Raw genomic sequence first — 27,648 nt, 5'->3', positions numbered from 1 at the left:
TGTTTCTCTTTTTTTGTGGGGGTGCCGTGGGATTCATTTAACATACCCATTAAAGAGGTAGGGTTTCAGATGTTTTCGGAAGATGGGCAGTGACTCTGCTGTCCTAGCTTCAGGGGAAACCTGGTTCCACCATTGGGGTACCAGGACAGAGAAGAGCTTTGACTGGGCTGAGCGGGAGCTGCCCTCCCGTAGGGGTGGGAGGGCCAAGAGACCAGGGGTGTCATAACGGAGTGCTGTGGTTGGGGAGTAGAGTTTGAGCACATAAACTAAGTAAAACAAAAAAAGGATCTCAAACGAAGCATTTCAAAAAGGCTTGCTATTTCCTCAAATAGGATGATGTCATCCTCGTGAGCAGGATGAGCTGGCCAATCGGCGGTCTACTCGCATTAATATTTCTTATGACTGGTATACGCCCACACAATTGTGTTGGGGTACGATGACACCATTCCAAGACACACAAAGCTGCCTTTTAACATAATTGAAAAACATTTTTTCACTCATATTATAATTAATTATAGATCATATTTCATAGAAATCTGGTAACACCGGACAGTTACTTTTAACTGAAACATAAGTGTGAACAACGAGGCACTCAGATGGAATCCTGATTTGTTTTAGAAGTAACATCATAGACTTAGTCATTCTAATTCGATCTTTAGCCCCAAGGTGCTAATGAAGGGAATGCCATGCAATCAGTGTGTGCTATTAGGCTAATGAACTTCCTCTCCCTCCCTCTCTGTGTGTCCAGGTGTTGCCCATGGCCTGGAGATCACGTCCCAGGGACCCACGTCCATAGAGAAGGCCAGCAGTGAGAGTGTCAAGCTGGATTGCCAGTTTTCTCTGGCCGCTGTGGACTCTGGCCCCCTGGACATCGAATGGAGCCTGCTGGCCTCCGACAACCAGAAAGAGGACAAAGTGGTGTGTGTTTAATGGGGTCCTTCCGAGTGGTGTTTGTTCTTTCATCCATGAAAAAGGGTTTGGGGCTTATTCCTGCTTTTGGTATGTCAGAATTCATCATTATGTCGGAACTATCCAGTGTTACAACTGAAGTGTTATGTGAGAGCTGGGACAATAAACCAAAAATTAGCGACATTGGCTTCCTTTTAGCGAAGCATTTTGCGTACGTCAGTAATTTGAGTTGATTTTGCTACACAACGTTCCTGTAGATTATTCTAAATCCATTATTTGGTCAACAGTAATAGTCTATGCATTATGTTGATTCTGCTATGAATGTATCTGCCTGTCCCTCTCACTGTCGGCTGCTGACTCTCACTCCCTCTCCCCACTGTGCGCACGGTGGAGGGCGAGATGCATTCTGAGAAGCACAAAATGCTATTGCGGGAAAAATACTGTTCTCTTTACAGAGAAGAGAGTCGCAGCTTTCTGTCAGTGTCTGTATATATAATGTATTTCTCACCTCTGGTTTTGATGCGCCTGCAGACCGAATAGGCCTACATCAACTAGCCTAGCAATGGAACGTCTAGCTAAGTGTTTTGAATTCCCACTTCCTCAGGTGGTGAGTAATGTAGCCTATAGTCCAATAAGCACAAAGATGACAGCAAATTCCCTGAAGAGCCACAAATATATCTGATCATTCTGGATCCTATTTTGACAGGTTGGACATCAAAATGCATGCATTTCCTGGATATGTTAGATGAAATACAATACATGACCAAAAGTTTGTGGCCACCTGCTCGTCGAACATCTCATTCTAAAATCATGGTCATTAGTATGGAGTTTGTTCCCCCTTTGCTGCTATAACAACCTCCACTCTTCTTCAAAGGCTTTCCACTAGATGTTGGAACATTGCTGCGGGGACTTGCTTCCATTCAGCCACAAGAGCATAAGTGAGGTCGGGCACTGACGTTGGGCGATTAGGCCTGGCTCACAGTCGGCGTTCCAATTCATCCCAAAGGTGTTCGATGGGGTTGAGATCAGGGCTCTGTGCAGATCTGTCAAGTTCTTCCACACCGATCTCGACAAAGCATTTCTGTATGGGCCTCGCTTTATCCACGGGGCATTATCATGCTGGAACAGGAAAGGGCCTTCCCCAAATTATTGCCACAAAGTTGGAAGCACATAATCATCTAGAATGTCATTGTATGCTGTAGCATTAAGATTTCCCTTCACTAGAACTAAGGGGCCTAGCCCAAACCATGAAAAACAGCCCCAGACCATTATTCCTCCTCCACCAAACTTTACAGTTCGCACTATGCATTTGGGAAGGTAGCGTTCTCTTAGTATCCACCAAACCCAGATTCATCCATCGGACTGCCAGATGGTGAAGCATGATTCATCACTCCAGAGAATGCGTTTCCACTGCTCCAGAGTCCAATGGCGTTGAACTTTACACCAAACCAGCCAACGTTTGTTTGGCATTGCGCATGGTGATCTTAGGCTTGTGTGCGGCTGCTCGGCCATGGAAACCCATTTCATGAAGCTCCCAACAAACAGTTATTGTGCTGACGTTGCTTCCAGACTTCGTTTGGAACTCGGTAGTGAGTGTTGCAACCGAAGACAGATGATTTTTACGTGCTTCAGCACTCGGCGGTCCTATTCTGTGAGCATGTGTGGCCTGCCACTTCGCGGCTGAGCCGTTGTTGCTTCTAGACATTTTTACTTCACAATAACAGCACTTAAAGTTGACCGGGGCAGCTTTGACGAACTGACTTGTTGGAAAGTTGGCATCCTATGACGGTGCCACGTTCAAAGTCACTGAGCTTTTCAGTAAGAACATTCTACAGCCAATGTTTGTCTATGGAGATTGCATGGATGTGTGCTCAATTTTATACACTTGTCATCAACGGGTGTGGCAGAAATAGCCAAATCCACTAATTTGAAGACGTGTCCACATACTTTTTATTTATTTATATATATATATATATATATATATATATATATATATATATATATATATATATATATATATATATATATATATATACACAGTTGAAGTTGGAAGTTTACATACACTTAGGTTGGAGTCATTAAAACTAGTTTTTCAACCACTCCACAAATTTCTTGTTTACAAACTTTAGTTTTGGCATGTCGGTTAGGACATCTACTTTGTACATGACACAAGTAATTTTTCCATCAATTGTTTACAGACAGATTATTTCACTTATAATTCACTATCACAATTCCAGTGGGTCAGAAGTTTACATACACTAAGTTGACTGTGCCTTTAAACAGCTTGGACAATTACAGAAAATTATGTCATGGCTTTAGAAGCTTCTGAGAGGCTAATTGACATCATTTGAGTCAATTGGAGGTGTACCTGTGGATGTATTTCAAGGCCTACCTTCAAACTCAGTTCCTCTTTGCTTGACATCATGGAAAAATCAAAAGAAATCAGCCAAGACCTCAGAAAAACAATTGTAGACCTAGTTCATCCTTTGGAGCAATTTCCAAACACCTGAAGGTACCACGTTCATTTGTACAAACAATAGTACGCAAGTATAAACACCATGGGGCCACGCAGCCGTAATACTGCTCAGGAAGGAGACGCGTTCTGTCTCCTGGAGATGAATGTACTTTGGTGCGGAAAGTGCAAATCAATCCCAGAACAACAGCAAAGGACCTTGTGAAGATGCTGGAGGAAACGGACACAAAAGTATCTATATCCACAGTAAAACGAGTCCTATATCGACTTAACCTGAAAGGCCGCTCAGCATGGAAGAAGCCACTGCTCCAAAACCGGCATAAAAAAGCCAGACTATGGTTTGCAACTGCACATGGGGACAAAGATCGTACTTTTTGGAGAAATGTCCTCTGGTCTGATGAAACAAAAATAGAACTGTTTGGCCATATCGACCATCGTTATGTTTGGAAGAAAAAGAGTGAGGCTTGCAAGCTGAAGAACACTATCCCAACCGTGAACCACGGGGGTGGCAGCATCATGTTGTGGGGGTGCTTTGCTGCAGGAGGAACTGGTGCACTTCACAAAATAGATGGCATCATGAGGTAGGAAAATTATGTGGATATATTGAAGCAACATCAAGACAACAGTCAGGAAGTTAAAGCTTGGTCGCAAATGGGTCTTCCAAATCGACAATGACCTCAAGCATACTTCCAAAGTTGTGGTAAAATGGCTTAAGGACAACAAAGTCAAGGTATTGGAGTGGCCGTCACAAAGCCCTGACCTCAATCCTATAGAAAATGTGTGGGCAGAACTGAAAAAGCGTGTGCGAGCAAGGAGGCCTACAAACCTGACTCAGTTACACCAGCTCTGTCAGGAGGAATGGGCCAAAATTCACCCAACATATTGTGGGAAGATTGTGGAAGGCTACCCGAAACGTTTGACCCAAGATAAACAATTTGAAGGCAATGCTACCAAATACTAATTGAGTGTTTTGTAAACTTCTGACCCACTGGGAATGTGATGAAAGAAATAAAAGCTGAAATAAATCATTCTCTCTACTATTATTCTGGCATTTCACATTCTTAAAATAAAGTGGTGATCCTAACTGACCTAAGACGGGGAATTCTTACTAGGATTAAATGTCAGGAATTGTGAAACTGAGTAAAAATGTATTTGGCTAAGGTTTATGTGAACTTCCGACTTCAACTATATATATAAACTCAGCAAAAAAATAAACGTCCTTTACCTGTCAACCAGATACTATTTTCAGCAAACTTAACATGTGTAAATGTATGTATGAACATAACAAGATTCAACAAAACAACTGAGACATAAACTGAACAAGTTCCACAGACATGTGACTAACAGAAATGGAAAATGTGTCCCTGAAAGGGGGGGGGGGGGGTCAAAATCAAAAGTAGCAGTCAGTATCTGGTGTGGCCACCAGCTGCATTTAGTACTGCAGTGCATCTCCTCCTCATGGACTGCACCTGATTTGCCAGTTCTTGCTGTGAGATGTTACCACAATCTTCCACCAAGGCACCTGCAAGTTCCCGGACATTTCTGGGGGGAATGGCCCTAGCCCTCACCCTCCGATCCAACAGGTCCCAGACGCGCTCAATGGGATTGAGAATCAGGCTCTTCGCTGGCCATGGCAGAACACCGACATTCCTGTCTTGCAGGAAATCACGCACAGAACGAGCAGTATGGCTGGTGGCATTGTCATGCTGGAGGGTCATGTCAGGATGAGCCTGCAGGAAGGTTACCACATGAGGGAGGAGGATGTCTTCCCTGTAACGCACAGCATTGAGATTGCCTGCAATGACAACAAGCTCAGTACGATGATGCTGTTACACACCGCCTCAGACCATGATGGACCCTCCACCTCCAAATTGATCCCGCTCCAGAGTACATGCTCATTCCTTTGACAATAAACACAAATCCGACCATCACCCCTGGTGAGACAACCGCGACTCGTCAGTGAAGAGCACTTTTTGCCAGTCCTGTCTGGTCCAGCGATGGTGGGTTTGTGCCCATAGGCGAAGTTGTTGCCGGTGATGTCTGGTGAGGACCAGCCTTACAACAGGCCTACGTGCTATCAGTCCAGCCTCTCAGCCTATTGCGGACAGTCTGAGCACTGATGGAGGGATTGTGCGTTCCAGGTGTAACTCGGGCAGTTGTTGCCATCCTGTGCCTGTCCCGCAGGTGTGATGTTCGGATGTACCGATCCTGTGTAGGTGTTGTTACATGTGGTCTGCCACTGCAAGGACGATCAGCTGTCCGTCCTGTCTCCCTGTAGCGCGGTCTTAGGCGTCTCACAGTACGGACATTGCAATTTATTGCCCTGGCCACATCTGCAGTCCTCATGCCTCCTTGTAGCATGCCTAAGGCACGTTCACGCAGATGGGCAGGGACACTGGGCATCTTTATTTTGTCTGTAGAAGTCCTCTTTAGAAAGGCCTCTTTAGTGTCCTAAGTTTTCATAACTGTGACCTTAATTGCCTACCGTCTATAAGCTGTTTGTGTCTTAACCTGTTAGGGCTAGGGGGCAGTATTGACACAGCCGGATAAAAAACGTACCCGATTTAATCTGGTTACTACTCCTGCCCAGTAACTAGAATATGCATATAATTATTGGCTTTGGATAGAAAACACCCTAAAGTTTCTAAAACTGTTTGAATGGTGTCTGAGTATAACAGAACTCATATGGCAGGCAAAAACCTGAGAAGATTCTGAACAGGAATTGGCCTGTCTGACAAGTTGTTGTTCATCTTGGCTCTTTTTATTGAAGACTGAGGATCTTTGCTGTAACGTGACACTTCGTACGGCTCCCATAGGCTCTCAGAGCCCGGGAAAAAGCTGAATGATATCGAGGCAGCCCCAGGCTGAAACACATTATCGCGTTTGGATAGTGGCTGGTCAGAGTACTCTGAGACTCAGGCGCGGGCACGAGATGTTTTTATTTTCTCTCTCTTTGTACGTATACACGCTTTCCCGGTCGGAATATTATCGCTTTTTTACGAGAAAAATGGCATAAAAATGGATTTTAAACAGCGGTTGACATGCTTCGAAGTACGGTAATGGAATATTTAGAATTTTTTGGTCACGAAATGCGCCATGCTCGTCACCCTTATTTACCCTTTCGGATAGTGTCTTGAACGCACGAACAAAACGCCGCTATTTGGATATAACAATGGATTATTTGGGACCAAACCAACATTTGTTATTGAAGTAGAAGTCCTGGGAGTGCATTCTGACGAAGAACAGCAAAGGTAATAACATTTTTGTTATAGTAAATCTGACTTTGGTGAGTGCTAAACTTGCTGGGTGTCTAAATAGCTAGCCCTGTGATGCCGGGCTATCTACGTAGAATATTGCAAAATGTGCTTTCACTGAAAAGCTATTTTAAAATCGGACATATCGAGTGCATAGAGGAGTTCTGTATCTATAATTCTTAAAATAATTGTTATGCTTTTTGTGAACGTTTATCGTGAGTAATTTAGTAAATTCACCGGCAGTGTTCGGTGGGAATGCTAGTCACATGCTAGTCACATGCTAATGTAAAAGCTGGTTTTTGATATAAATATGAACTTGATTGAACAAAACATGCATGTATTGTATAACATAATGTCCTAGGGTTGTCATCTGATGAAGATCATCAAAGGTTAGTGCTACATTTAGCTGTGGTTTGGGTTTATGTGACATTATATGCTAGCTTGAAAAATGGGTGTCTGATTATTTCTGGCTGGGTACTCTGCTGACATAATCTAATGTTTTGCTTTCGTTGTAAAGCCTTTTTGAAATCGGACAGTGTGGTTAGATTAACGAGAGTCTTGTCTTTAAAATGGTGTAAAATAGTCATATGTTTGAAAAATTGAAGTTTTTGCATTTTTGAGGTATTTGAATATCGCGCCACGGGATTACACTGGCTGTTGAGTAGGTGGGACGCAAGCGTCCCACCTAGCCCATAGAGGTTAACGACCATTCCACAGGTGCATGTTCATTAATTGTTTATGATTCATTGAACAAGCATGGGAAGCAGTGTTTAAACCCTTTACAATGAAGATCTGTGGAGTTCATTAATAAAAATCCACATTTCTTTGAAAGACAGGATCCTGAAAAAGGGACATTTCTTTTTTTGCTGAGTTTATATGAAGCATTTAATCATAGTCTAAGGCTACCATCTGTTGTCTTCCTTGGCACTAGAAAAAAAATAGTCTAGCCAGGGATAATCAACTAGATTCAGCCGCGGGACGATTTTTTTATTCTTGAGTGGATGGTCGGGGGGCCGGAACTTAAATACAATCACTGGCTGCCAGTTGTGGAACCCTGGTCTAGAGCCCTGCTGCTAATGTACATTAACTGTCCATTAAAACATTTTCTTTATTGTTGTATTTGTTGTTATCCTGATCACTTTCTGTCCATATCGGCCAGCTCTAGCCCCCCCCCCCCCCACACACACACACACACAAAATAAATGTAATCGTTATGGCACAACCATTTTCAGTATATCACTAATTGGATTTTTGTCCTTAACGCCCAGCTCTGTTATGCCAGTGTTAGTGTTATTTCATAAGTAGAAACCTGAACACTACGGTTAACTGGAGCCATATACCATATGTGTTGCTCTATGGCGCTGTGGTTAACTGTTTTTTAATGAAACACTATCATGTCAACTTTGATACAGCGCCTGTCAGTTGAGAAGTAAAAGGGAGATGTCAGGTTTTGTTCCTTTTTGTTAACCGTCGATGGAACCATTGAGTTCTCTTATATGTGTGGTAAGGGAAAACTCCCACACAACCCCCATGACTATAAAAACAGCAGTTCATCTTTTACTTGGTGCATGTTTTTAAAGCGTTATAAAATATCCCACATGGGTTTGAGTGGCATCGCTCTTTCAGTGTGTGCAAGCGTGCACTGTGAAAGCTCGTTAGTGCGTGAGAAGGGGTTTGTGGGGGTGTGTCAGTTGGCTCTCGTGACCTCACCCACCTGCTCTCTGCATGGTACCTCTATTGAGTGGAATGCCACCTTCCAGCCATGCTGTGAGAACCCAGCAGCTCTGTGTACAGGCTGTGTCATGCCTCTGTAGTCTGGAGGTATGGGGTACACAGGGCTGCTGAGAGAATAGACAGATCCACATAGCCCATGCATTGCCTGAGGGCATGTATCTAGAAGCTTATAGAGGGATAGATGGCCTCACTCCAGGCCTCTGAATGGTGGGGGAGTCTCTCCTGTGTCTCTCCATTCCACTCCTCCGCAAGTAATGCCTCTGCATCCTCTCTCTCTCTCTCTCTCTTTGTCCCCCATGGCCTGAGTTTTTTGTGTCCAGGGCTAGAAGGAGATCAGTAGGAGCCCTTCATTAGCTGTCCCTCTCACCATTCCTCCCTGGCTCCTACTTCCAGCCCAGCCCTGCTCTCTCCTCTCCCTCCATTGTCTCTGCTAAATTCCGTTTTTTTTAAATTGGGGAGCTGTGCCTCAGGAGAGCTCTATTTGTTTTTGACCTACTTAATTTGATTTAGAATGGGAACCACTGATGATTAATTGGGAGGGGTGGGGGTGGAAGAAGTGGCGTATTTCCCCAAAAATAACATTATTGTTATTATTATTATTATTATAGAGCCGTCATTGTACTCCCCAGGTTTGGCGTTTCTGTGTAAAGACTACAATGCTCATGTGGATATAACTGTAGAAGCCAGTTGTGGGTGGTTTTCCGTTTGTGGTCTACCTCCTCCTCTCTAGTTGTACTCAGCTGTAGACATGTTTTGAATGTTCCATACTCAGAGTTTAGCCTCACTGCTCATTATTTTGTCGTTCATTGCGCCTCAAACAATTTCCAATCTTTTACAAGAGCCACAATCTCACCAGACCATTTCTTCATTCACAACGGCCAAGTTTCTATCTTCCTCTGAGCGGGTAGATATTAATTGACCAATCAGAGGGACACTCAGTGCATAGACAGACACACACGCGCACAGCCTACTTGCGCCCTGGTCGGGTGATGTCATGTGTATTATCAGTAATTAGTGGCCTGTTAAGTTCACTGGCTGCAGGGCTGGCTTGGTGTATGTGACAGTGCCCAGTAGGATTAGTGCTGGCCAGAGCTGGGGCTACACTGTACTGGCAGGCTGGACTACTGGACGTCCAGAGAGTGAGAAGGGAGGGGTGATGCTGGGGCTACACTGTACTGGCAGACTGGACTACTGGACGTCCAGAGAGTGAGAAGGGAGGGGTGATGCTGGGGCTACGCTGTACTGGCAGGCTGGACTACTGGACATCCAGAGAGTGAGAAGGGGGGAGGGGGGTCATGATGGGGCTGGGGCTACGCTGTACTGGCAGGCTGGACTACTGGATGTCCGGAGAGTGAGAAGGGAGGGGTGATGCTGGGGCTACACTGTACTGGCAGGCTGGACTACTGGATGTCCAGAGAGTGAGAAGGGAGGGGTGATGCTGGGGCTACGCTGTACTGGCAGGCTGGACTACTGGATGTCCAGAGAGTGACAAGGGAGGGGTGATGCTGGGGCTACACTGTACTGGCAGGCTGGACTACTGGACGTGTGGTACTGATCTACTCTGCTGGAAGGGGGGAGGAGATGGAGGGAGAGTAGAGGATGGGATATATGACAAAAGGAGATAAGGGGAAGTAGCAGAGGAGAGGGAGTGGAGGAGAGCGTGGGATGGAATGGGAGGCGTGAAGAAGATATTGAGTGTAGAGGTAGACGGGAGGGGGCGGACCCTTTACGTACCACTCCCTATGACAGACTACTTTGAGTTTGCACAGTCAAACTGGCATTTTTGTATTTCTGAAGTAGAGATTTGGGAGTTGTGGTCTGTTTATATGGTATATCTGAATTCAGGGAATCAGTGAACCATAGCTAATGCACCTCTTTGTTGGCCTGAAATGAAGAAATGCCATGCCTACAGTAAGAGATAATTAGCATTTAGCGCTCATCGCGAAGACATTACAGATAGGCTGGAAGCAGGGTGCGACCTGAGTATTGTATTCTCAACTAAGATAATGGTAACTACAGTCATGAAAATACATGAATGATAGTTGCCTTTAGCGCTATATTCTCAAGGTTAGCTGGGAGAATGGAACAGTAGCTAGCTGCTTTAAATTCCTGGTGGACTGATAAAGGTTTGTGTCCTTGAGGAAAGCACTAGAGCTTTGTTTACTGAAGAAAAGCTGACATGAAAGTGTAGTGGTTCAGGTTAAACCTTGAGATTCAATTTTGAGCCAAGGTACATTTCTGAAACTGACTATAGGGGCATGGCTGAGTCAGGAGAAAAGCCTGACTTTACCAAAGACGCAAGAACACTGTCGCAAGAGTCAGACAGACCGGGACATTGAGTGTAGTGTACACAGGTGATGCCACTCCCTGTTTTGCCTCTCAAATTAGCCCCACCCTCTCCGTGCAGGGGAGTCACATGATGATGACCTCATCTTTTAAATGGCCCCATGTAAGTAACCAAACCTTTGTCTCACTCCTGGTGCTGCTACAGCCAGTATAATAGAGGTTGTTTCCCTTCTGCACTTTCTACTATTTTCTTTATTAGTTCATTACTATTTAAGGTGACTTTAAATGTCCACTAAGGTGCCACCCTAACTAATACAATATACTATTATAATTATGAGAAGAGGTCCCTTAGTGCAATATTTGTCCACAGAGACTTTCAGTCTGACCTCACCAGATGGATACTGTAGTACTGGTCTACCTGTTCTGAATCAGAACTCAGGAATGTGTCCTTGTTTTCAACTCTGCTTGTCTAGTTCTCTTCTCACTAACGTCTGCCCTTTGTTTTCCAGTACGTAGGCCCTCTTGGAGTTTTTATAAGATTTGTTTTATTGAGCCACGTTATTACATGTGGTATGTACAAGATTGTAGTCTGTGTGTGTCTGAGATTGTGTCTCAGTGTGAGAGGGAGTGCGTGTTGCCTGTCTTTACCCTAGTGCCTCAGGCAATTTAATTTCCTCTCCTCCACCTTCTCTCATCGCTTTGTTATTGCTGCCGTTGCTCTGATCCCAGTGAAGTTAGTTTGAGGGCTCCATGTCTCTCCTGGGATCCAGGTGGAATGCATTACAGTTTACGTGTCTAATAGGTACAAGATGTAGCTTAGCCTACACAGCCTTGGCAGCCCTGCCGTGGGGTCAACAACAACGCTCCCCAGCTGAGTTGTTAGACATCTCACAGCCCACCATCCCTCCGGTTCTCTTTGTTTTCTTTTCTCTCGCTCCCTCACAGCCCACCGTCTTTCCGTTCTGTTCGTCTCTCTTTCTTTGTTTTCTCTTCCCTTCCTCTCTCCCTTGGAGCTGGCTGCTACCGCTGTGTTCATTAGGAGGCCTACTCAGTTTTTTCTCTACTCTCCTCCACTGCGTGTGTATGATGGTGATCATTGCACACAACACAAGCCCCCGTCTCTGACAAGCTCCATGGAAAATGTTGAATATTATGCCTACCTACGTGTATGTGTTGTCTGCCTGCGATGTGAGAGAATTGTTTGGCTTTCCCTCCTTCGTGCCGTGGTGTTTTGTTTACTTTGCCTCCGTGCTGCTCCTGTGCGGCTCGTTGTCCGTTGGCTCCACCTTGACTCCATCTTCTGGCTTCTGCTCTGAGCGCTGTGTTGTGGGGGAGAGACAGACGGGCTAGGGAAGGTGAAGGTAGGGCTGGGGGCTGCTGCTGAGCTCAGGTCATAGCTTTCTCTATCTCTCTGTTGACACAGCAGGTGTTGCTTTGACTCCACAGTAGGGCTTTGTTTGTTCCATGCCATACCTCCGCCGCACAGAAAGGAAAGGTCAAAAACAAGCCAGAACCAGGCATAGGACATTAGGGAGATAACAATACACTGACTCTTCATTTCAGTGTCTGTTGTTTTAGTAAACAGAGACGGGGGGTGGGGTGGGCTTTGCACTCACTCTTAATAACCAGCTTCGACTTAGATTATTTATCCAGGCTTGTTTTTCTGAAAAGTTGTAACTTCTTTACACCCAGCTATCTCCCTCTAATTCTCGGTCTATTCCCTCCCTCATTTTCTCTTCCTCCCTCCACCCCCAGGTGATCCTGTACTCTGGGGACAGGGCCTATGAGGACTACTACCCTGCAGTGAAGGGGCGGGCCCACTTCAACTCACCCGACCCAAAGAATGGTGACGCTTCCATCAACCTGACTGGTCTGAAGTCCTCAGACACGGGAACCTACCAGTGCAAGGTGAAGAAGGCCCCGGGCATCCGCAGCAGAAAGATGCTACTGACCGTCATGGGTGAGTGGGATGCCATGGGTGACATTTTTACATTTTAAACAGCCGCTACTTTGCTATCTACAGTTGAAGTCGGAAGTTTACATACACCTTAGCCAAATATATTTAAACTCAGTTTTTCACAATTCCTGACATTTAATCCTAGTAAAAATTCCCTGGTTAGGTCAGTTAGGATCACCACTTTATTTTTAAAATGTGAAATGTCAGAGTAATACAGTGAGAGAAAAAAGTATTTGAACCCCTGCTGATTTTGTACGTTTGCCCACTGACAAAGAAATGATCAGTCTATAATTTCAATGGTAGGTTTATTTGAACAGTGAGAGACAGAATAACAACAAAAAAATCCAGAAAAACGCATGTCAAAAATGTTATAAATAGATTTGCATTTTAATGAGGGAAATAAGTATTTGACCCCTCTGCAAAACATGACTTAGTACTTTGTGATTACCAACAAGGGTTTTGCCACCGAGGTCAGACATTTCTTGTAGTTGGCCACCAGGTTTGCACACATCTCAGGAGGGATTTTGTCCCACTCCTCTTTGCAGATCTTCTCCACGTCATTAAGGTTTCGAGGCTGATGTTTGGCAACTCAAACCTTCAGCTCCCTCCACAGATTTTCTATGGGATTAAGGTCTGGAGACTGGCTAGGCCACTCCAGGACCTTAATGTGCTTCTTCTTGAGCCACTCCTTTGTTGCCTTGGCCGTGTGTTTTGGGTCATTGTCATGCTGGAATACCCATCCACGACCCATTTTCAATGCCCTGGCTGAGGGAAGGAGGTTCTCACCCAAGATTTGACGGTACATGGCCCCGTCCATCGTCCCTTTGATGCGGTGAAGTTGTCCTGTTCCCTTAGCAGAAAAACACCCCCAAAGCATAATGTTTCCACCTCCATGTTTGACGGTGGGGATGGTGTTCTTGGGGTCATAGGCAGCATTCCTCCTCCTCCAAACACGGCGAGTTGAGTTGATGCCAAGGAGCTCCATTTTGGTCTCATCTGACCACAACACTTTCACTCAGTTGTCCTCTGAATCATTCAGATGTTCATTGGCAAACTTCAGACGAGCATGTATATGTGCTTTCTTGAGCAGGGGGACCTTGCGGGCGCTGCAGAATTTCAGTCCTTCACGGCATAGTGTGTTACCAATTTTCTTCTTGGTGACTATGGTCCCAGCTGCCTTGAGATCATTGACAAGATCCTCCCGTGTAGTTCTGGGCTGATTCCTCACCATTCTCATGATCATTGCAACTCCACGAGGTGAGATCTTGCATGGAGGCCGAGGGAGATTGACAGTTCTTTTGTGTTTCTTCCATTTGCGAATAATTGCACCAACTGTTGTCACCTTCTCACCAAGCTGCTTGGCGATGGTCTTGTAGCCCATTCCAGCCTTGTGTAGGTCTACAATCTTGTCCCTGACATCCTTGGAGAGCTCTTTGGTCTTGGCCATGGTGGAGAGTTTGGAATCTGATTGATTGCTTCTGTGGACAGGAGTCTTTTATACAGGTAACAAGCTGAGATTCGGAGCACTCCCTTTAAGAGTGTGCTCCTAATCTCAGCTCGTTACCTGTATAAAAGACACCTTGGAGCCAGAAATCTTTCTGATTGAGAGGGGTCAAATATTTTTTAGCCTCATTAAAATGCAAATCAATTTAGAACATTTTTGACACAAGTTTTTCTGGAATTTTTAGTTGTTATTCTGTCTCTCACTGTTCAAATTAACCTACCATTAAAATTATAGACTTTTTTTTTATTTACAGTTTTTATTTATTTCATCACATTCCCAGTGGGTCAGAAGTTTACATACACTCAATTAGTATTTGGTAGCATTGCCTTTAAATTGTTTAACTTGGGTCAAAAGTTTCAGGTAGCCTTCCACAAACTTCCCACAATAAGTTGGGTGGATTTTGGCCCATTCCTCCTGACAGAGTTGGTGTAACTGAGTCAGGTTTGTAGGCCTCCTTGCTCGCACACACTTTTTCAGTTCTGCCCACAAATTTTCTATGGAATTGAGGTCAGGGCTTTGTGATGGCCACTCCAATACCTTGACTTTGTTGTCCTTAAGCCATTTTGCCACAACTTTGGAAGTATCCTTGGGTTCATTGTCCATTTGGAAGACCCATTTGCGACCAAGCTTTAACTTCCTGACTGATGTCTTGAGATGTTGCTTCAATATATCCACATAATTTTCCTACCTCATGATGCCATCTATTTTGTGAAGTGCACCAGTTCCTCCTGCAGCAAAGCACCCCCACAACATGATGCTGCCACCCCCGTGCTTCACGGTTGGGATGGTGTTCTTCGGCTTGCAAGTCTCCCCCTTTTTTCTCCAAACATGACGATGGTCGATATGGCCAAACAGTTCTATTTTTGGTACAATATTTGTCCCCATGTGCAGTTGCTCAACCGTAGTCTGGCTTTTTTATGGCGGTTTTGGAGCAGTGGCTTCTTCCTTGCTGAGCGGCCTTTCAGGTTATGTTGATATAGGCCTCGTTTTACTGTGGATATAGATACTTTTGTACCTGTTTTCTCCAGCATCTTCACAAGTTCCTTTGCTGTTGTTCTGGGATTGATTTGCAGTTTTTGCACCAAAGTACGTTCATGTCTAGGAGACAGAATGTGTCTCCTCTTGAGCGGTATTACGGTGCGTGGTCCCATGGTGTTTATACTTGCGTATTATTGTTTGTACAGATGAACATGGTACCTTCAGGCGTTTGGAAATTGCTCCCAAGGATGAACCAGACTTGTGGAGGTCTACAATTGTTTTTCTGAGGTCTTGGTTGATTTCTTTTGATTTTCCCATGATGTCAAGCAAAGAGGCACTGAGTTTGAAGGTAGGCCTTGAAATACTTCCACGGGTACACCTCCAATTGACCCAAATGATGGCAATTAGCCTATCAGAAGCTTCTAAAGCCATGACATAATTTTCTGTAATTGACCAAGCTGTTTAAAGGCAGTCAACTTAGTGTATGTAAACTTCTGGCCCACTGGAATTGTGATACAGTGAAATAATCTGTCTGTAAACAATTGTTGGAAAAATTACTTGTGTCATGCACAAAGTAGATGTCCTAACCAACTTGCCAAAACTATAGTTTGTTAACAAGAAATGTGTGGAGTGGTTGAAAAACGATTTTTAATGACTCCAATCTAAGTGTATGTAAACTTCCGACTTCAACTGTATCTATTCAGTAAAAACTCCACGCATAATGCCTTTTGAAGGGTACATGTGGCAAACTAGATAAGTGTTTATGTAATACCCCTCTAGAATGGCTTGGTGATATGTTTAATATTCCTAGTGGTGTGTATAGATCTAGAGTTTTCCTTGATATTGCAATCCAATCTATATACGGTAGGGAAATGGCTATGTCAATATCAGATGACATCAAAATAGCCTACTAAATGTAGTAAAGTCTTGTAAAATGTACATTAATGCTGCCTTGTTCTGAAATGATGTATGCTCAGTGTTTTGCTTTGCCATTAAGTGATGGTGTGATTGATGAGCATCACACATAATGTAATGTCACCTCAGCCAGCTGTTCCATTGTTGTTGCTAAGTGACAGTAAAGTAGTGTAAAATGAAGTGATTTGGGCGTTATGACAGCCACTCAGCTAGCTAACTGCGTATCATAAATGACAGTGGGTGTAGAATAGGCAGAACACTCTAGTGATGTCTGCGCAAACAGACTTGCCGTGTATGGCTGCTCGGTGACTCAACTTTACTCTGAACATACAGAAACTCACTCAGTCACTCAACCAGTCAGCATATTTACATATGAAAAGTTGTGTGGGCTGACGGCTGTGGTCAAACAACATATGAATTTTATTAGAGCCCTGCACTGAAGAAGGACTTCTCATAAACGTTGTGTTTGGCTGAATAAAATGTGATTAGGACACGGTTGTTTTCCTGGTTAAACACATCTCTCTATTGACAAACTGGTTGGTGTTATATTTACCTTCCTTTACCAGGAACTAAACAAAAACAATGTCTTTTTAGCCATTCCTTTACACCAGCAAGGCTGGCTCGAAGTCTCTCTCAGGTCTACAGGAAGGAAGATTAGATTTGTTCAGTGTACCCGAGCCAGCCAAGGAGAGATGGGCTTGAGCTGACTGGAGCAAATACCTAGGCAGGCCGATGGTGATGGTCCTTAGGGAGCTGTGCAGAGGAATTTCTTGGCCACAGAGCTGGTCATCTAGTGTCTTTACTGGTTTAGTGGGTCTGACAGGCCTAAAGGCATTGAACCCTGGGGCAGAGCTATTCCTATTCTAGAGGAGAGCAGTGTGACAAGGAGACAGGAAGACATCTTGCCTGCACCGCAGTTTACCTTCAGGTCAATATCGTCACCAGAACGTAAATGCTCCCGAGCGCATTGGCAGGGATGGACACGGTCACACACTCTCAGGAAGTAGGCACACACACACACACACACACACACACACACACACACACACACACACACACACACACACACACACACACACACCACACCCCCCCCCCCCCCCCCCGGGCATTTGTCCTGAGTGCAGGTAATGTTAGGAGCTGTGTGCGTGTTGTGTCTCCCTGTATGAAGATCGACAGTGAAGGTAACAGAAGGAGAGGGCACACCTGCAGTCAGTACAGCACCCCGGACAGGCATGTCAGCAACCCTCGCAACCAATCAGTGTCTGCCGCTACCTCACTACAGCTTTCGGCAGCCAATCACAATTCCTCTCTCCCTGGCCTTAGTCCCAATCACTGTCTCATTACCCATACGCCACTACAGTATTTAACATGCCAATCGCTCCCTGACCTGAGTCCAAACAACCAATCAGCCCTGCCTAGACCTCTCTAAAGCCAATCTTTCTGTCTCCCTGGCCTCAGTCCCAACCAATCCCTCATTGTCTTTATAGCCACCCTACTGTGGTCTACCACAATGTATCACTCTCCCTCTATCTATACTGTGTCCTATCAGTACCTCAATGTAGTCCAGCACAGCCAATACATCTCCTTATCTTTAGCACTTCATATTATACCACATCCATATAGTCCACCACAACCAATCTCACACTCTCTACAGTATCTGTCTCAAGATATTATTTTTCTCTTTCTACCTCCTCTCGTTCGTATCACCCCCCCCAGTCCATCAGCACTCATTTCATTTATCTTCCATTTATACTCCCCTCTCTCGTTCTGTCCATCCTGCCCCCTGCCTTTTAGATTAGTATGGGCTGGGCACTGCACTATGTGCTGCCGTGTCCCACAGGACAGGGCTGTCTGGTGTTAATCCACATGGTTCTGCCTGATAAGTCCCTGTCCCTGATCTCCCCTCCCTCTCCTCTCGCTCCCCTCCCTTTCCCTGGGCTTTGTTGTTACAGCGCCCATTACCAAACCATGATGTCAGCGCTCCAGCACAAAGCTCTATCCGAGAGACACACAGAGAGAGCGAGAGATGCACACAGAGAGAGACAGAGCGATATACGCACATGCACACACACATTCACACACGGCCAATCAGGCTTCCTAAAGACGACAATATTTAGAATGCCCCTCCACCTCTCACCCCTAGCTTAGTACCCATACCTCATCCCACCCCCTCCACCTCCCACCCCTAGCTTAGTACCCATACCTCATCCCACCCCCTCCACCTCCCACCCCTAGCTTAGTACCCATACCTCATCCCACCCCCTCCACCTCCCACCCCTAGCTTAGTACCCATACCTCATCCCACCCCCTCCACCTCCCACCCCTAGCTTAGTACCCATACCTCATCCCACCCCCTCCACCTCCCACCCCTAGCTTAGTACCCATACCTCATCCCACCCCCTCCACCTCCCACCCCTAGCTTAGTACCCATACCTCATCCCACCCCCTCCACCTCTCACCCCTAGCTTAGTACCCATACCTCATCCCACCCCCTCCACCTCCCACCCCTAGCTTAGTACCCATACCTCATCCCACCCCCTCCACCTCTCACCCTAGCTTAGTACCCATACCTCATCCCACCCCCTCCACCTCCCACCCCTAGCTTAGTACCCATACCTCATCCCACCCCCTCCACCTCCCACCCCTAGCTTAGTACCCATACCTCATCCCACCCCCTCCACCTCCCACCCCTAGCTTAGTACCCATACCTCATCCCACCCCCTCCACCTCCCACCCCTAGCTTAGTACCCATACCTCATCCCTCCACCTCCCACCCCTAGCTTAGTACCCATACCTCATCCCTCCACCTCCCACCCCTAGCTTAGTACCCATATCTCATCCCTCCATCTCCCACCCCTAGCTTAGTACCCATACCTCATCCCACCCCCTCCACCTTCCACCCCTAGCTTACCTCATCCCTCCACCTCCCATACCTCATCCCTCCACCTCCCACCCCTAGCTTAGTACCCATACCTCATCCCACCCCCTCCACCTCCCACGCCTAGCTTAGTACCCATACCTCATCCCTCCACCTCCCACCCCTAGCTTAGTACCCATGCCTCATCCCTCCACCTCCCACCCCTAGCTTAGTACCCATACCTCATCCCTCCACCTCCCACCCCTAGCTTAGTACCCATACCTCATCCCTCCACCTCCCACCCCTAGCTTAGTACCCATACCTCATCCCTCCATCTCCCACCCCTAGCTTAGTACCCATACCTCATCCCACCCCCTCCTCTCCTCTCCAGCAGACAGACAGACGGTGAGTTCAGTTGGTCTGTTCGTCTTTGCCTTGCACTGGATCCGGCCTGGTTTCAATTTGGAGCTTTGTTTGCTTTTGAATTCTCATCTCATCTCCTGCCAACAGACTGAGGGAACTGTTTGCGTACGCTTGGGGTTCCCAGAGGCCCTACCCCATGTTTGTGTGTGTGTGTGTGTGCGCACGTCACTCTCCAATCTTCATCATCTTTAGTGACAGCACCTGTAATGACAGCAGCTGTATCAATTACCCTGATTACTGCTCTCATTATGCTGATGACTGCTGCTATGAAGGGGACACACACACACACACACACACACACACACACACACACACACACACACACACACACACACACACACCACACACACACACACACACACACACACACACACACACACACACACACAGAGAGCTCAGCAACCTGCCAGGGGGGTGTGCATTGGAAAATCAGGAAGGGTTTGTGTAGCTTCAAGCTAATTTCTTTTTTCCGCAATGTATGCCATCTCTAATAGCTTATGCCCTCTCCCCCTCCTCTCTCTCCCCTGGCAGTGAGGCCGTCCAAGCCCAGATGCTCTACTGAAGGCCCCACCCAGGAGGGTAAGGACGTGGTCCTGAGGTGTACGTCCAGTGAGGGGACCAACCCCCTGCAGTACACCTGGGAGAAGACCAGTGACAACAAGATTCTGCCTGCCTCAGCCGTGCTAGGTAACACACACGGGATGTAATTATACACTGAGTATACCAAACATTAGGAACACCTTCCTAATATTGAGTTGACCCCCCCCAAGTTGGCTGGATGTCCTTTGGGTGGTGGACCGTTCTTGATACACACAGGAAACTGTTGAGCATGAAAAACCCAGCAGCAATGCAATATTTGACACAAACCGCCTGGCACCTACTACCATACCCCGTTCAAAGGCACTTACATTTTTTGTCTTGCCCATTCACCTTCTGAATGGCACGCAATCCATGTCTCAATTGTCTCTAGGCGTAACAATCCTTCTTTAACCTGCCTCCTCCTCAATCAGCTACACTGATTGAAGTGGATTTAACAGGTTACGTCAATAAGGGATCATAGCGTTCACCTGGATTCACCTGGTCAGTCTGTCATGGAAAGAGGTGTTCTTAACATTTTTTATACTCAGTCTATTTATTGAAGATTTAAAAAAAACACAATGTGGTTACACAAGTTTTTACCATCCTCAGATTGAGCAGATCATTTCAAACAGAATGGATATTCACTGCCAACTCAAGTAAATGGCCAGAAATGTTTCCGGAAGGTTTTTGGCTTCCTGAACGTGCCCCTGTAACCTCTCTGTCTTGTAGACCCTGTGGGAGGCACCATGAATGTAAGGAACGCGTCCATCAGCTCCTCTGGAACCTACCGCTGCACTGTTAAGAACCACGTGGGCATGGAGGAGTGTATTCTACAGCTTGGCATCACTCCCCGTGAGTCCCTCACCGCCCCTGATTCACCTTTATCTGGGCTTTAATTGAACACTGTCATTTATTTATTTATCAGGTGTGGATCTGTGCTTGGCTCTGTATTGGCTGTATAGAGTCAAGATGGTGGAATTGTGTCATTTTATCAAGTATTATTTTTATGATCTGTGGTCTAGCACCCAACACTGCTGGTATCATAGCTGGAGTCATCATCGCTGTGCTGCTGGCCCTCATCATCATCGCCATCATCCTCTTCTGCTGCTGCCGCGCCCACCACAGGAAGAAGTACGAGAAGGAGATCTCTTACGAGATCAGGTACGGTCGCTGCATTATTACACCATTGTACAGCACTGGCATAAACTGCATCCAGCTGCTATTAGATTAGATATGTGTTGGTCAGATGTTCACAGACATTTGCTTGACAAAAATGCACTGCAATAGAATGGCCAGACATAGTAAACATACACATTAATGAAGAACAACAGAAATGACAGCTTAATGACTTGAGCCCTCCCTTCCCCATAACATAACTACCCTCCCTGCCGCCCTCATATACTCAATACTGCACATCTCCTTGGTGTCCAGGTCACTGAGCACAACACTAACTTTCAATGTCCATGATTCCACATATAACCACATATAACAGGGTAGTATACAGTACATTACAACTATCTTAATAGCATTGTGGGACGAGTGTATAGGTTCCTCTAAAGGTTTTCTTTTATTTCGGTAATTTGGCTGCTGTAGCCTGCAATAAATGAAAGCCAGCGTGACCGTGCCACGTTCTCTGGCCCCAGCTCCTCCCTATCCGGTCACGGACCCGGAAAAACGGCTGTCGCACCATCAGCGGTTTTCTCTTTTTTCCCTTCCTCAAATTAACGTCTGTGTTAATCAGTTTGGGTGGTTTATTTGTTCTGTGGATCCTGTGTCTGTCCTGCCCAGCCCCCCTGGACACAGTGTTCCATCCACTCTGTCTCTCTGTCTTTGGGTCTGCTAGCGTCAGCCTGGACACTGTCTATCTGCCTGGCAGCGCAGCGGAGCATTATAAGAATTAGCCCAATGAGCACTGTGTCTGTGTGCCCAGTCCTGACACACACACACACACACGGCGGCACGCATACAGACACTAATACACGCTTAGGGATATTAATGTACTCACAAACACTTGTGCACACGCATTTACCAACATATTCAAAGCCACTGGCCCCTCAGGCTCAGTTTGATTGAGCTCTTTAATGGATTATTGCAGGTTATTATGTGTTAATTGTGTTGCTCTGGGAGTAGAAAGGGGTTGGTGGGAATGAATGTTGCTTAGTTACCACTGTTGAGAATCTTACTGTGGCTGATCAGAGCTGGCACATCTAGAACTACATTCCATCGTCACTAGCTATAATCTTTTTCACTACCTTTCACCCACACTGTCTCTCCCTTCTCACTCTCTCCTTCTGTCTGTTTTTCTCTCTCCCACTCTTTCTGTCTCTGTCTCTTTCATTCGCCTCACCCTCTCTCTTTCAGTCAGTCTGTCCTCTCCCTTTTTCTGCCTGTCTCCTCTCTCTGTCTGTTTCTGTCTTTCACCCTCTCTTTCTGTCTCCCTATCCCTCGGTCTTTCTCTTATATCTCATTGTTTATCTCTCTCTGACTCTGTCTGGCTGGACACCTAGGTGAAATCCCAAGTGAATGTGAAAGGGGAGTGGAAAAGCTTGTCTCTTGTTGTTTACATGCCCATCTCGCTCTCTTTCCCCCCCTCTCAGAGAGGACGTTCCCCCTCCAAAGAGCCGCGTGTCGACGGCTCGCTCTTTCACCAGCGTGGGCAGCCAGCGTTCCTCCCTGGGCTCCATGTCCCCCTCCAACCTGCATGAGTACGCCCTCAAGCCCCAGTATGACAAGATCCCCTCCGTGGAGGAGTATGAGAGGCCCCCCAGCCACACACCCCTGCCACCGCCTGTCGCCAGCAAGATAGCTGGCCGTAACCTCAGCCGCATGGGCGGCATCCCCGTCATGATCCCCGCCCAAAACAAGGACGGCTCCATTGTGTAATGGAGAGGGGGAGAAAGGGAGGGGTGGGACTGGGGTACACTAGCCAGAGAGGAGGTGGGGGGCTGGTCTGACAACTGGAGAGATGGAGGGAGGGACTGGGGGACACTAGCCAGAGAGGAGGTGGGGTGGCTGGGCTGGGGACTGGGCTGACTGATTTTATGTCCTCCACCACTCATAAGCTGTGGTGCCGTACTGAGGAGAAAAGAGATGCAGTACTGTACCATATCACATCAGGCCCACTATGAACTATTTACTGAAGGCAAAAAACAACAGATCATTTTATGAATTTTACTTCCTGATCTTTCTGACAAGCAGACACAAAAATACTAGGGTGGCTAGCTACATTTTAATGGTCAATTCAGAAAGGTTGCTTTGTATATAGTTGAATGCATGATGCTTTTTAATCTAGCTGGCCCTGTCCTTAGAGATGTGTGCAGAGCAGACCAAGGTCTCTGATTGGCCTATGGTGGGTTTGTACTGTGACAGTATGACAGCTGTATGTGTGTGTTTCTGGGCGTGGGAAATGTACACTTCTACTCCAGTCTTTGGATGAAATGCCAAAAATATAATCAGACAAAAGTTTTTATCAAATCTCTCAGTTACATTTTTGAAAATATTTTGCATATTTGACAATAACCCCTCCACACACATATTTGTTAAATCTATTTTAAGAATAGGGGTTGCCGAAGGGATTTAAGATTTCTGCTTTTCAAATGAGTTTTGTTGTCATGTGGTTACCTTTATAAAGATGTTTATTCCACTGGTTGGACTGGCTGATGTAATGGGCATGTTTGGACTGGCTGATGTAATGGGCATGTTTGGACTGGCTGATGTAATGGGCATGTTTGGACTGGCTGATGTAATGGGCATGTTTTCCAGCCCTGAGAGCAGTTGGTCCAGCTTGGGCTGGGAGGGACGGACGGTCAGGGTTGGTTAACGACACGGGAGGGGGAGTTAAGCCACCCCATCTTGTGATTGGTGGATTGTTGTTTCTTTGCCGGGCTTACACCCCATCTTCTCCCTTTCTCCCCACCCCTCTCTACAAGTTCCTAGAACAGGCAGTGTTTTGGAGAATAGGGGGGTGTGGCTTCACTGAACAATCATATTTGATTGTGTTTCACTGCCACCAGCTCAGGCCCCTAACCCTTCGGACTCCACCAGTGCACCCCTCCCCCAACACACATTCTGTATTAGCAGGACGACCACGGTTACACTGTTCGCTATTATTAACCATCTCTGTTGTTTAACCATCCAACCCAAAGGTCTCCCCACAGTCCTTCCCAGAAAACATTCTGGATTTGGAACCGCATACCTAGGGTTCAATATCGCAACCTCTTTCAATGGTCATTATTAAGTTTATTGGTTCATTCATGCATCACCGTTTGTGAAGGATAAATGAAGGATGTACATGTATGTTATAGTATGTTAGTAAGTATGTTACATGATTTATGGAAGGAAGTGAGTGTTAAGGGGAAGAAGTCAACATTAGAATACTGAGTCACAGGTGTTCACATGTTTAGGCTACAACTACAGTCCAGTAACTGTTCTCTAGGGTTCCCATGCTGTACCCTAGCTCTATCACTCAGTCAGTCACAACAGGCTGCTCCCAGTCTTACTCACAGCCTCAGTGCTTCTGCTCAGCCCAGATGACTTGTTTCTGTGATTGACATCACTGTGCCTTGTCTGTACTGACTTGTATCACACACATACTGTTGTAGCCACAGGCCCCTAAGTAGGTGTCTGTGTCTCAATGGATCCCTGGTTGTGTGCTAGCCTTTTAACGTTGCTGTGCGCCATACATGTATGTTTTGTAGCTAACGATCATTGCCATGTATGGTGCTTGGCACAAGAGTTGGCTTCAGTACATATAGTTTGGCTATAATGGACCTGTAGTACCAGGCCTACATCAGGCATAATAACCAGTCCACTTTACATGGTTTTGGATCCTGTGTAATACTGCATCGCAGTTTACATTAGCTCTGTATTTAAACTGTTGCAATGTTTAAAACATTTCCCAAACATTGATTTATACATTTGTTGCTTCTTTTTTAAATTCATTATTTAATTTTTCTGTATGAAGGCTTTGGTTGTATGTGTAAATATACTGTAAAAGTGACACTATCTCTAGAACTTATCCCACCACACTTACTCTAATGCTCTGTATGTATAATGATGCTCTGCAGTACTTTTCTTGGTTAATGTGTATCTAAAACATGATCGCTGGGTGTTATCAATAACAGTAGAGGGTGAAAGCCTGCTCATTCAGCTGGGCACTACTGTAGCTCTGTTTCAGGATCCACATTAGCATCTTACTTAGAATGAAGATCAATGATTATTTGATGGATCAGCCATGTTATGGATTGTATAAGTTTGACATGGATGTGTGGGTGTCCAGATTCTAAATGGTATACTAGCATGGTTATTGAAACAGAGCCTGATTCTGTGTGTGTGAATAGAATGTAGTAGATTTGGGGTGGATGAAGAGGAGGTGATGGGTATAGAGCGCTTTCTGAATTGTACAGTAGCCCCGCGCCTCTCCTCATTGTGGCAGGTGTAACTTCACACCCATGGGACAGCAGCCACATCCAACTGCTGCACCGAGGCAGGATGTGGAGAAAAACCCACACCATACACTACCCCAAGTTGGAAAAGCTGTCAGTTCTCTCCAAGCCCAGGGAAGTGTGTGTGTGTGTGTGTGTGTGTGTGTGTGTGTGTGTGTGTGTGTGTGTGTGTGTGTGTGTGTGTGTGTGTGTGTGTGTGTGTGTGTGTGTGTGTGTGTGTGTGTGTGTGTGTGTGTGTGTGTGTGTGTGTGTGTGTGTGTGTGTGTGTGTGTGTGTGTGTGTGTGTAATGTCTGGAGGGGGCCCAGATATATAGTATTTTAGTAGAATAGACCTTTGACTGCTGACAAACTACAGAGTCATTAGGGAGTCATATTGTACAGTCCCTCTCAACTCCGGAAACTAATGAGAAGAACTACTAACATGATATTTACTGTAGCTTTTAAAAGAAGTGTACTAATATTGTATGAATATTTTTCTTTCGGGGGTTTGTTTGCACATTGGGTGATCAAACCTGTTTTAATTTTTCTTTGTGTGTGTCATTTTTGTGCTGTATTTTTAAATAATAAAAGGACATAAAATGAAAGAAAGAGTCCTTTCTTTTCCATAGCAGCAGCTGTTGACTTTGTCTTAAATCATAGTGCTTTTCTCTAACCAGGTTTCAGCAGCCAGCCTATCTTTATCCTCTGAGGCCCTGGCAGGCCTCCTGCAGGCTTCTACTCTGATTCATTTTAATCAGGCAGTGATTTTCACCCCTAACGCCAGTTGAGGTGACTTTCTAACCTCTAATGACTATAATTAATCAATGAAGCACAGAGGCACTACGATCAGAAACCGCCTGGCAAAAATCCACAGCTTCATTGAAACAGGCGGCACTAGAGCATTATATATACTAGCCTGATTCACACTATAGGGCCGAGCTGTACTGGACTGGCCCGGGTACGCATCCACCAGCGTTGCTTGAGCCATGCTGGAAAGGACAATGTGAAAATAAAATACCAGAGCCAGCACAGTCTGGTTCATGTTGGGCATATCGTTTGAATCAAAACTGTGTAGGGGAGACCGGTGAAAATTGTAACAACTTGAATTTCTCCAAACAGAAATAAGCTAGAGTAATGAGACTCACTCAGTACATGCCTGTTTAGGTTCTCTCCCTACTAGAAATGTTTTTGCCAAATATCTACATTTGCTCGTTTTATATGCAAATGTTTGGTTTTTAGGCTGTATATATTTTTTTGTACTGTCCAATATTTCAAACTAGCATAATGTCACAACTCTCTTGAGTTTGACTGCTGAGGTTGGGGGCAATTGTAATGGAGTGTTAAAATGGCCCTGAGCCAAGCAGCCAAATGATAAAAAAAAAAGCTATTTTAATTTTAAGATGATATGAATTATACCAATAATAACTTTAAATAGCCTTGGCGTCCTGTAGCTTTAAGCAAGAAGTGTTCTGGTTCCATTTGTTTCTCCAAACATTCAAACTTGAGCCGCCATTGCAGTTTTTTTCTCTCTATCAGCCATCTTCATTAAAGATCTCTTTTTATTATTTTTTACCAAGAAGTTGTAAACAGATGTGAACTGAACCATCAGACTGTTCAAGATGTTTTGAGACTGAATGGCCATGCACAAACGGGTGTAACTGTAAATATTGGTCATGTACATAAAAATACATATTTCTCGCAGAATCATTACATTCTCTGTCTGATATAATTCATAAACAATGTTTTTTTGTTAAGGTAAGTGCGCTAAAGTGTACAAATTCCTCTTCTTTCCTGCCTAGCAATTCTCTGCCAGCCTCTAGCTGACTCGACGGTTAACCCATCAACTTCTACTGAATGTTTGTTTCATTTCAACAATTTACTTTCTGTGATTTGCTAGATAACTTGAAAAATCCACAGGCTGATATCCTTGATCTATTTTTGTTGCAGCTCTCTGCCCTCCTGATTGCTGAATCATTAACCCATATTTTTAACCTGACGGTTATATCTGGTACTATCCCCAAGATTTGGAAGGTAGCCCATAGAATATTAGAATCCTTGATTCATTCTCAGCTGAGATCTTTGTTATGTTTGAAATGTATTACTAAATGTACATCAGTTGAGTTTTAGACCAGGTCATACTACTATCTCTGCTGCATCCCTAGTTATAAATTATGTGTTTAACTGTATGGATAAAAGGCAACATTGTGCTACCCCCTTCATTGACCTGATACGGTTCATCGCTCATTGCTAATTCAGAGGCTTTCCTTAATTGGCCTGGAGCAAGCTGCATGTAACTGTTAAAGAAATTACTTGACAGTTCGAACTCAATGTGTATCTACTGATGGTGTTAAATCAG

General features: G+C 45.3%; 1 protein-coding gene across 1 annotated transcript in view; it reads left to right on the top strand.

Annotated features, from left to right (window-relative positions):
* The window catches only part of cxadr (CXADR Ig-like cell adhesion molecule), a 72,287-nt gene extending 46,386 nt beyond the window's left edge, over positions 1 to 25,901 (top strand). The window contains exons 2-7 of the mRNA XM_014137876.3: positions 749 to 918; positions 12,412 to 12,616; positions 19,822 to 19,977; positions 20,599 to 20,721; positions 20,892 to 21,030; positions 22,467 to 25,901. Of these exons, the coding sequence (XP_013993351.1) occupies positions 749 to 918; positions 12,412 to 12,616; positions 19,822 to 19,977; positions 20,599 to 20,721; positions 20,892 to 21,030; positions 22,467 to 22,752 (1,079 nt within the window). The 3' untranslated portion in view covers positions 22,753 to 25,901. The remainder of the gene's footprint in view (positions 1 to 748; positions 919 to 12,411; positions 12,617 to 19,821; positions 19,978 to 20,598; positions 20,722 to 20,891; positions 21,031 to 22,466) is intronic.
* Positions 25,902 to 27,648: the final 1,747 nt, after the last annotated feature.

Source organism: Salmo salar, chromosome 13 (assembly GCF_965601325.2).
Source record: "Salmo salar chromosome 13, fSalSal1, whole genome shotgun sequence".
NCBI classification, from domain to species: Eukaryota; Metazoa; Chordata; class Actinopteri; order Salmoniformes; family Salmonidae; genus Salmo; species Salmo salar.
This window is presented reverse-complemented; position numbering and strand designations above follow the sequence as displayed.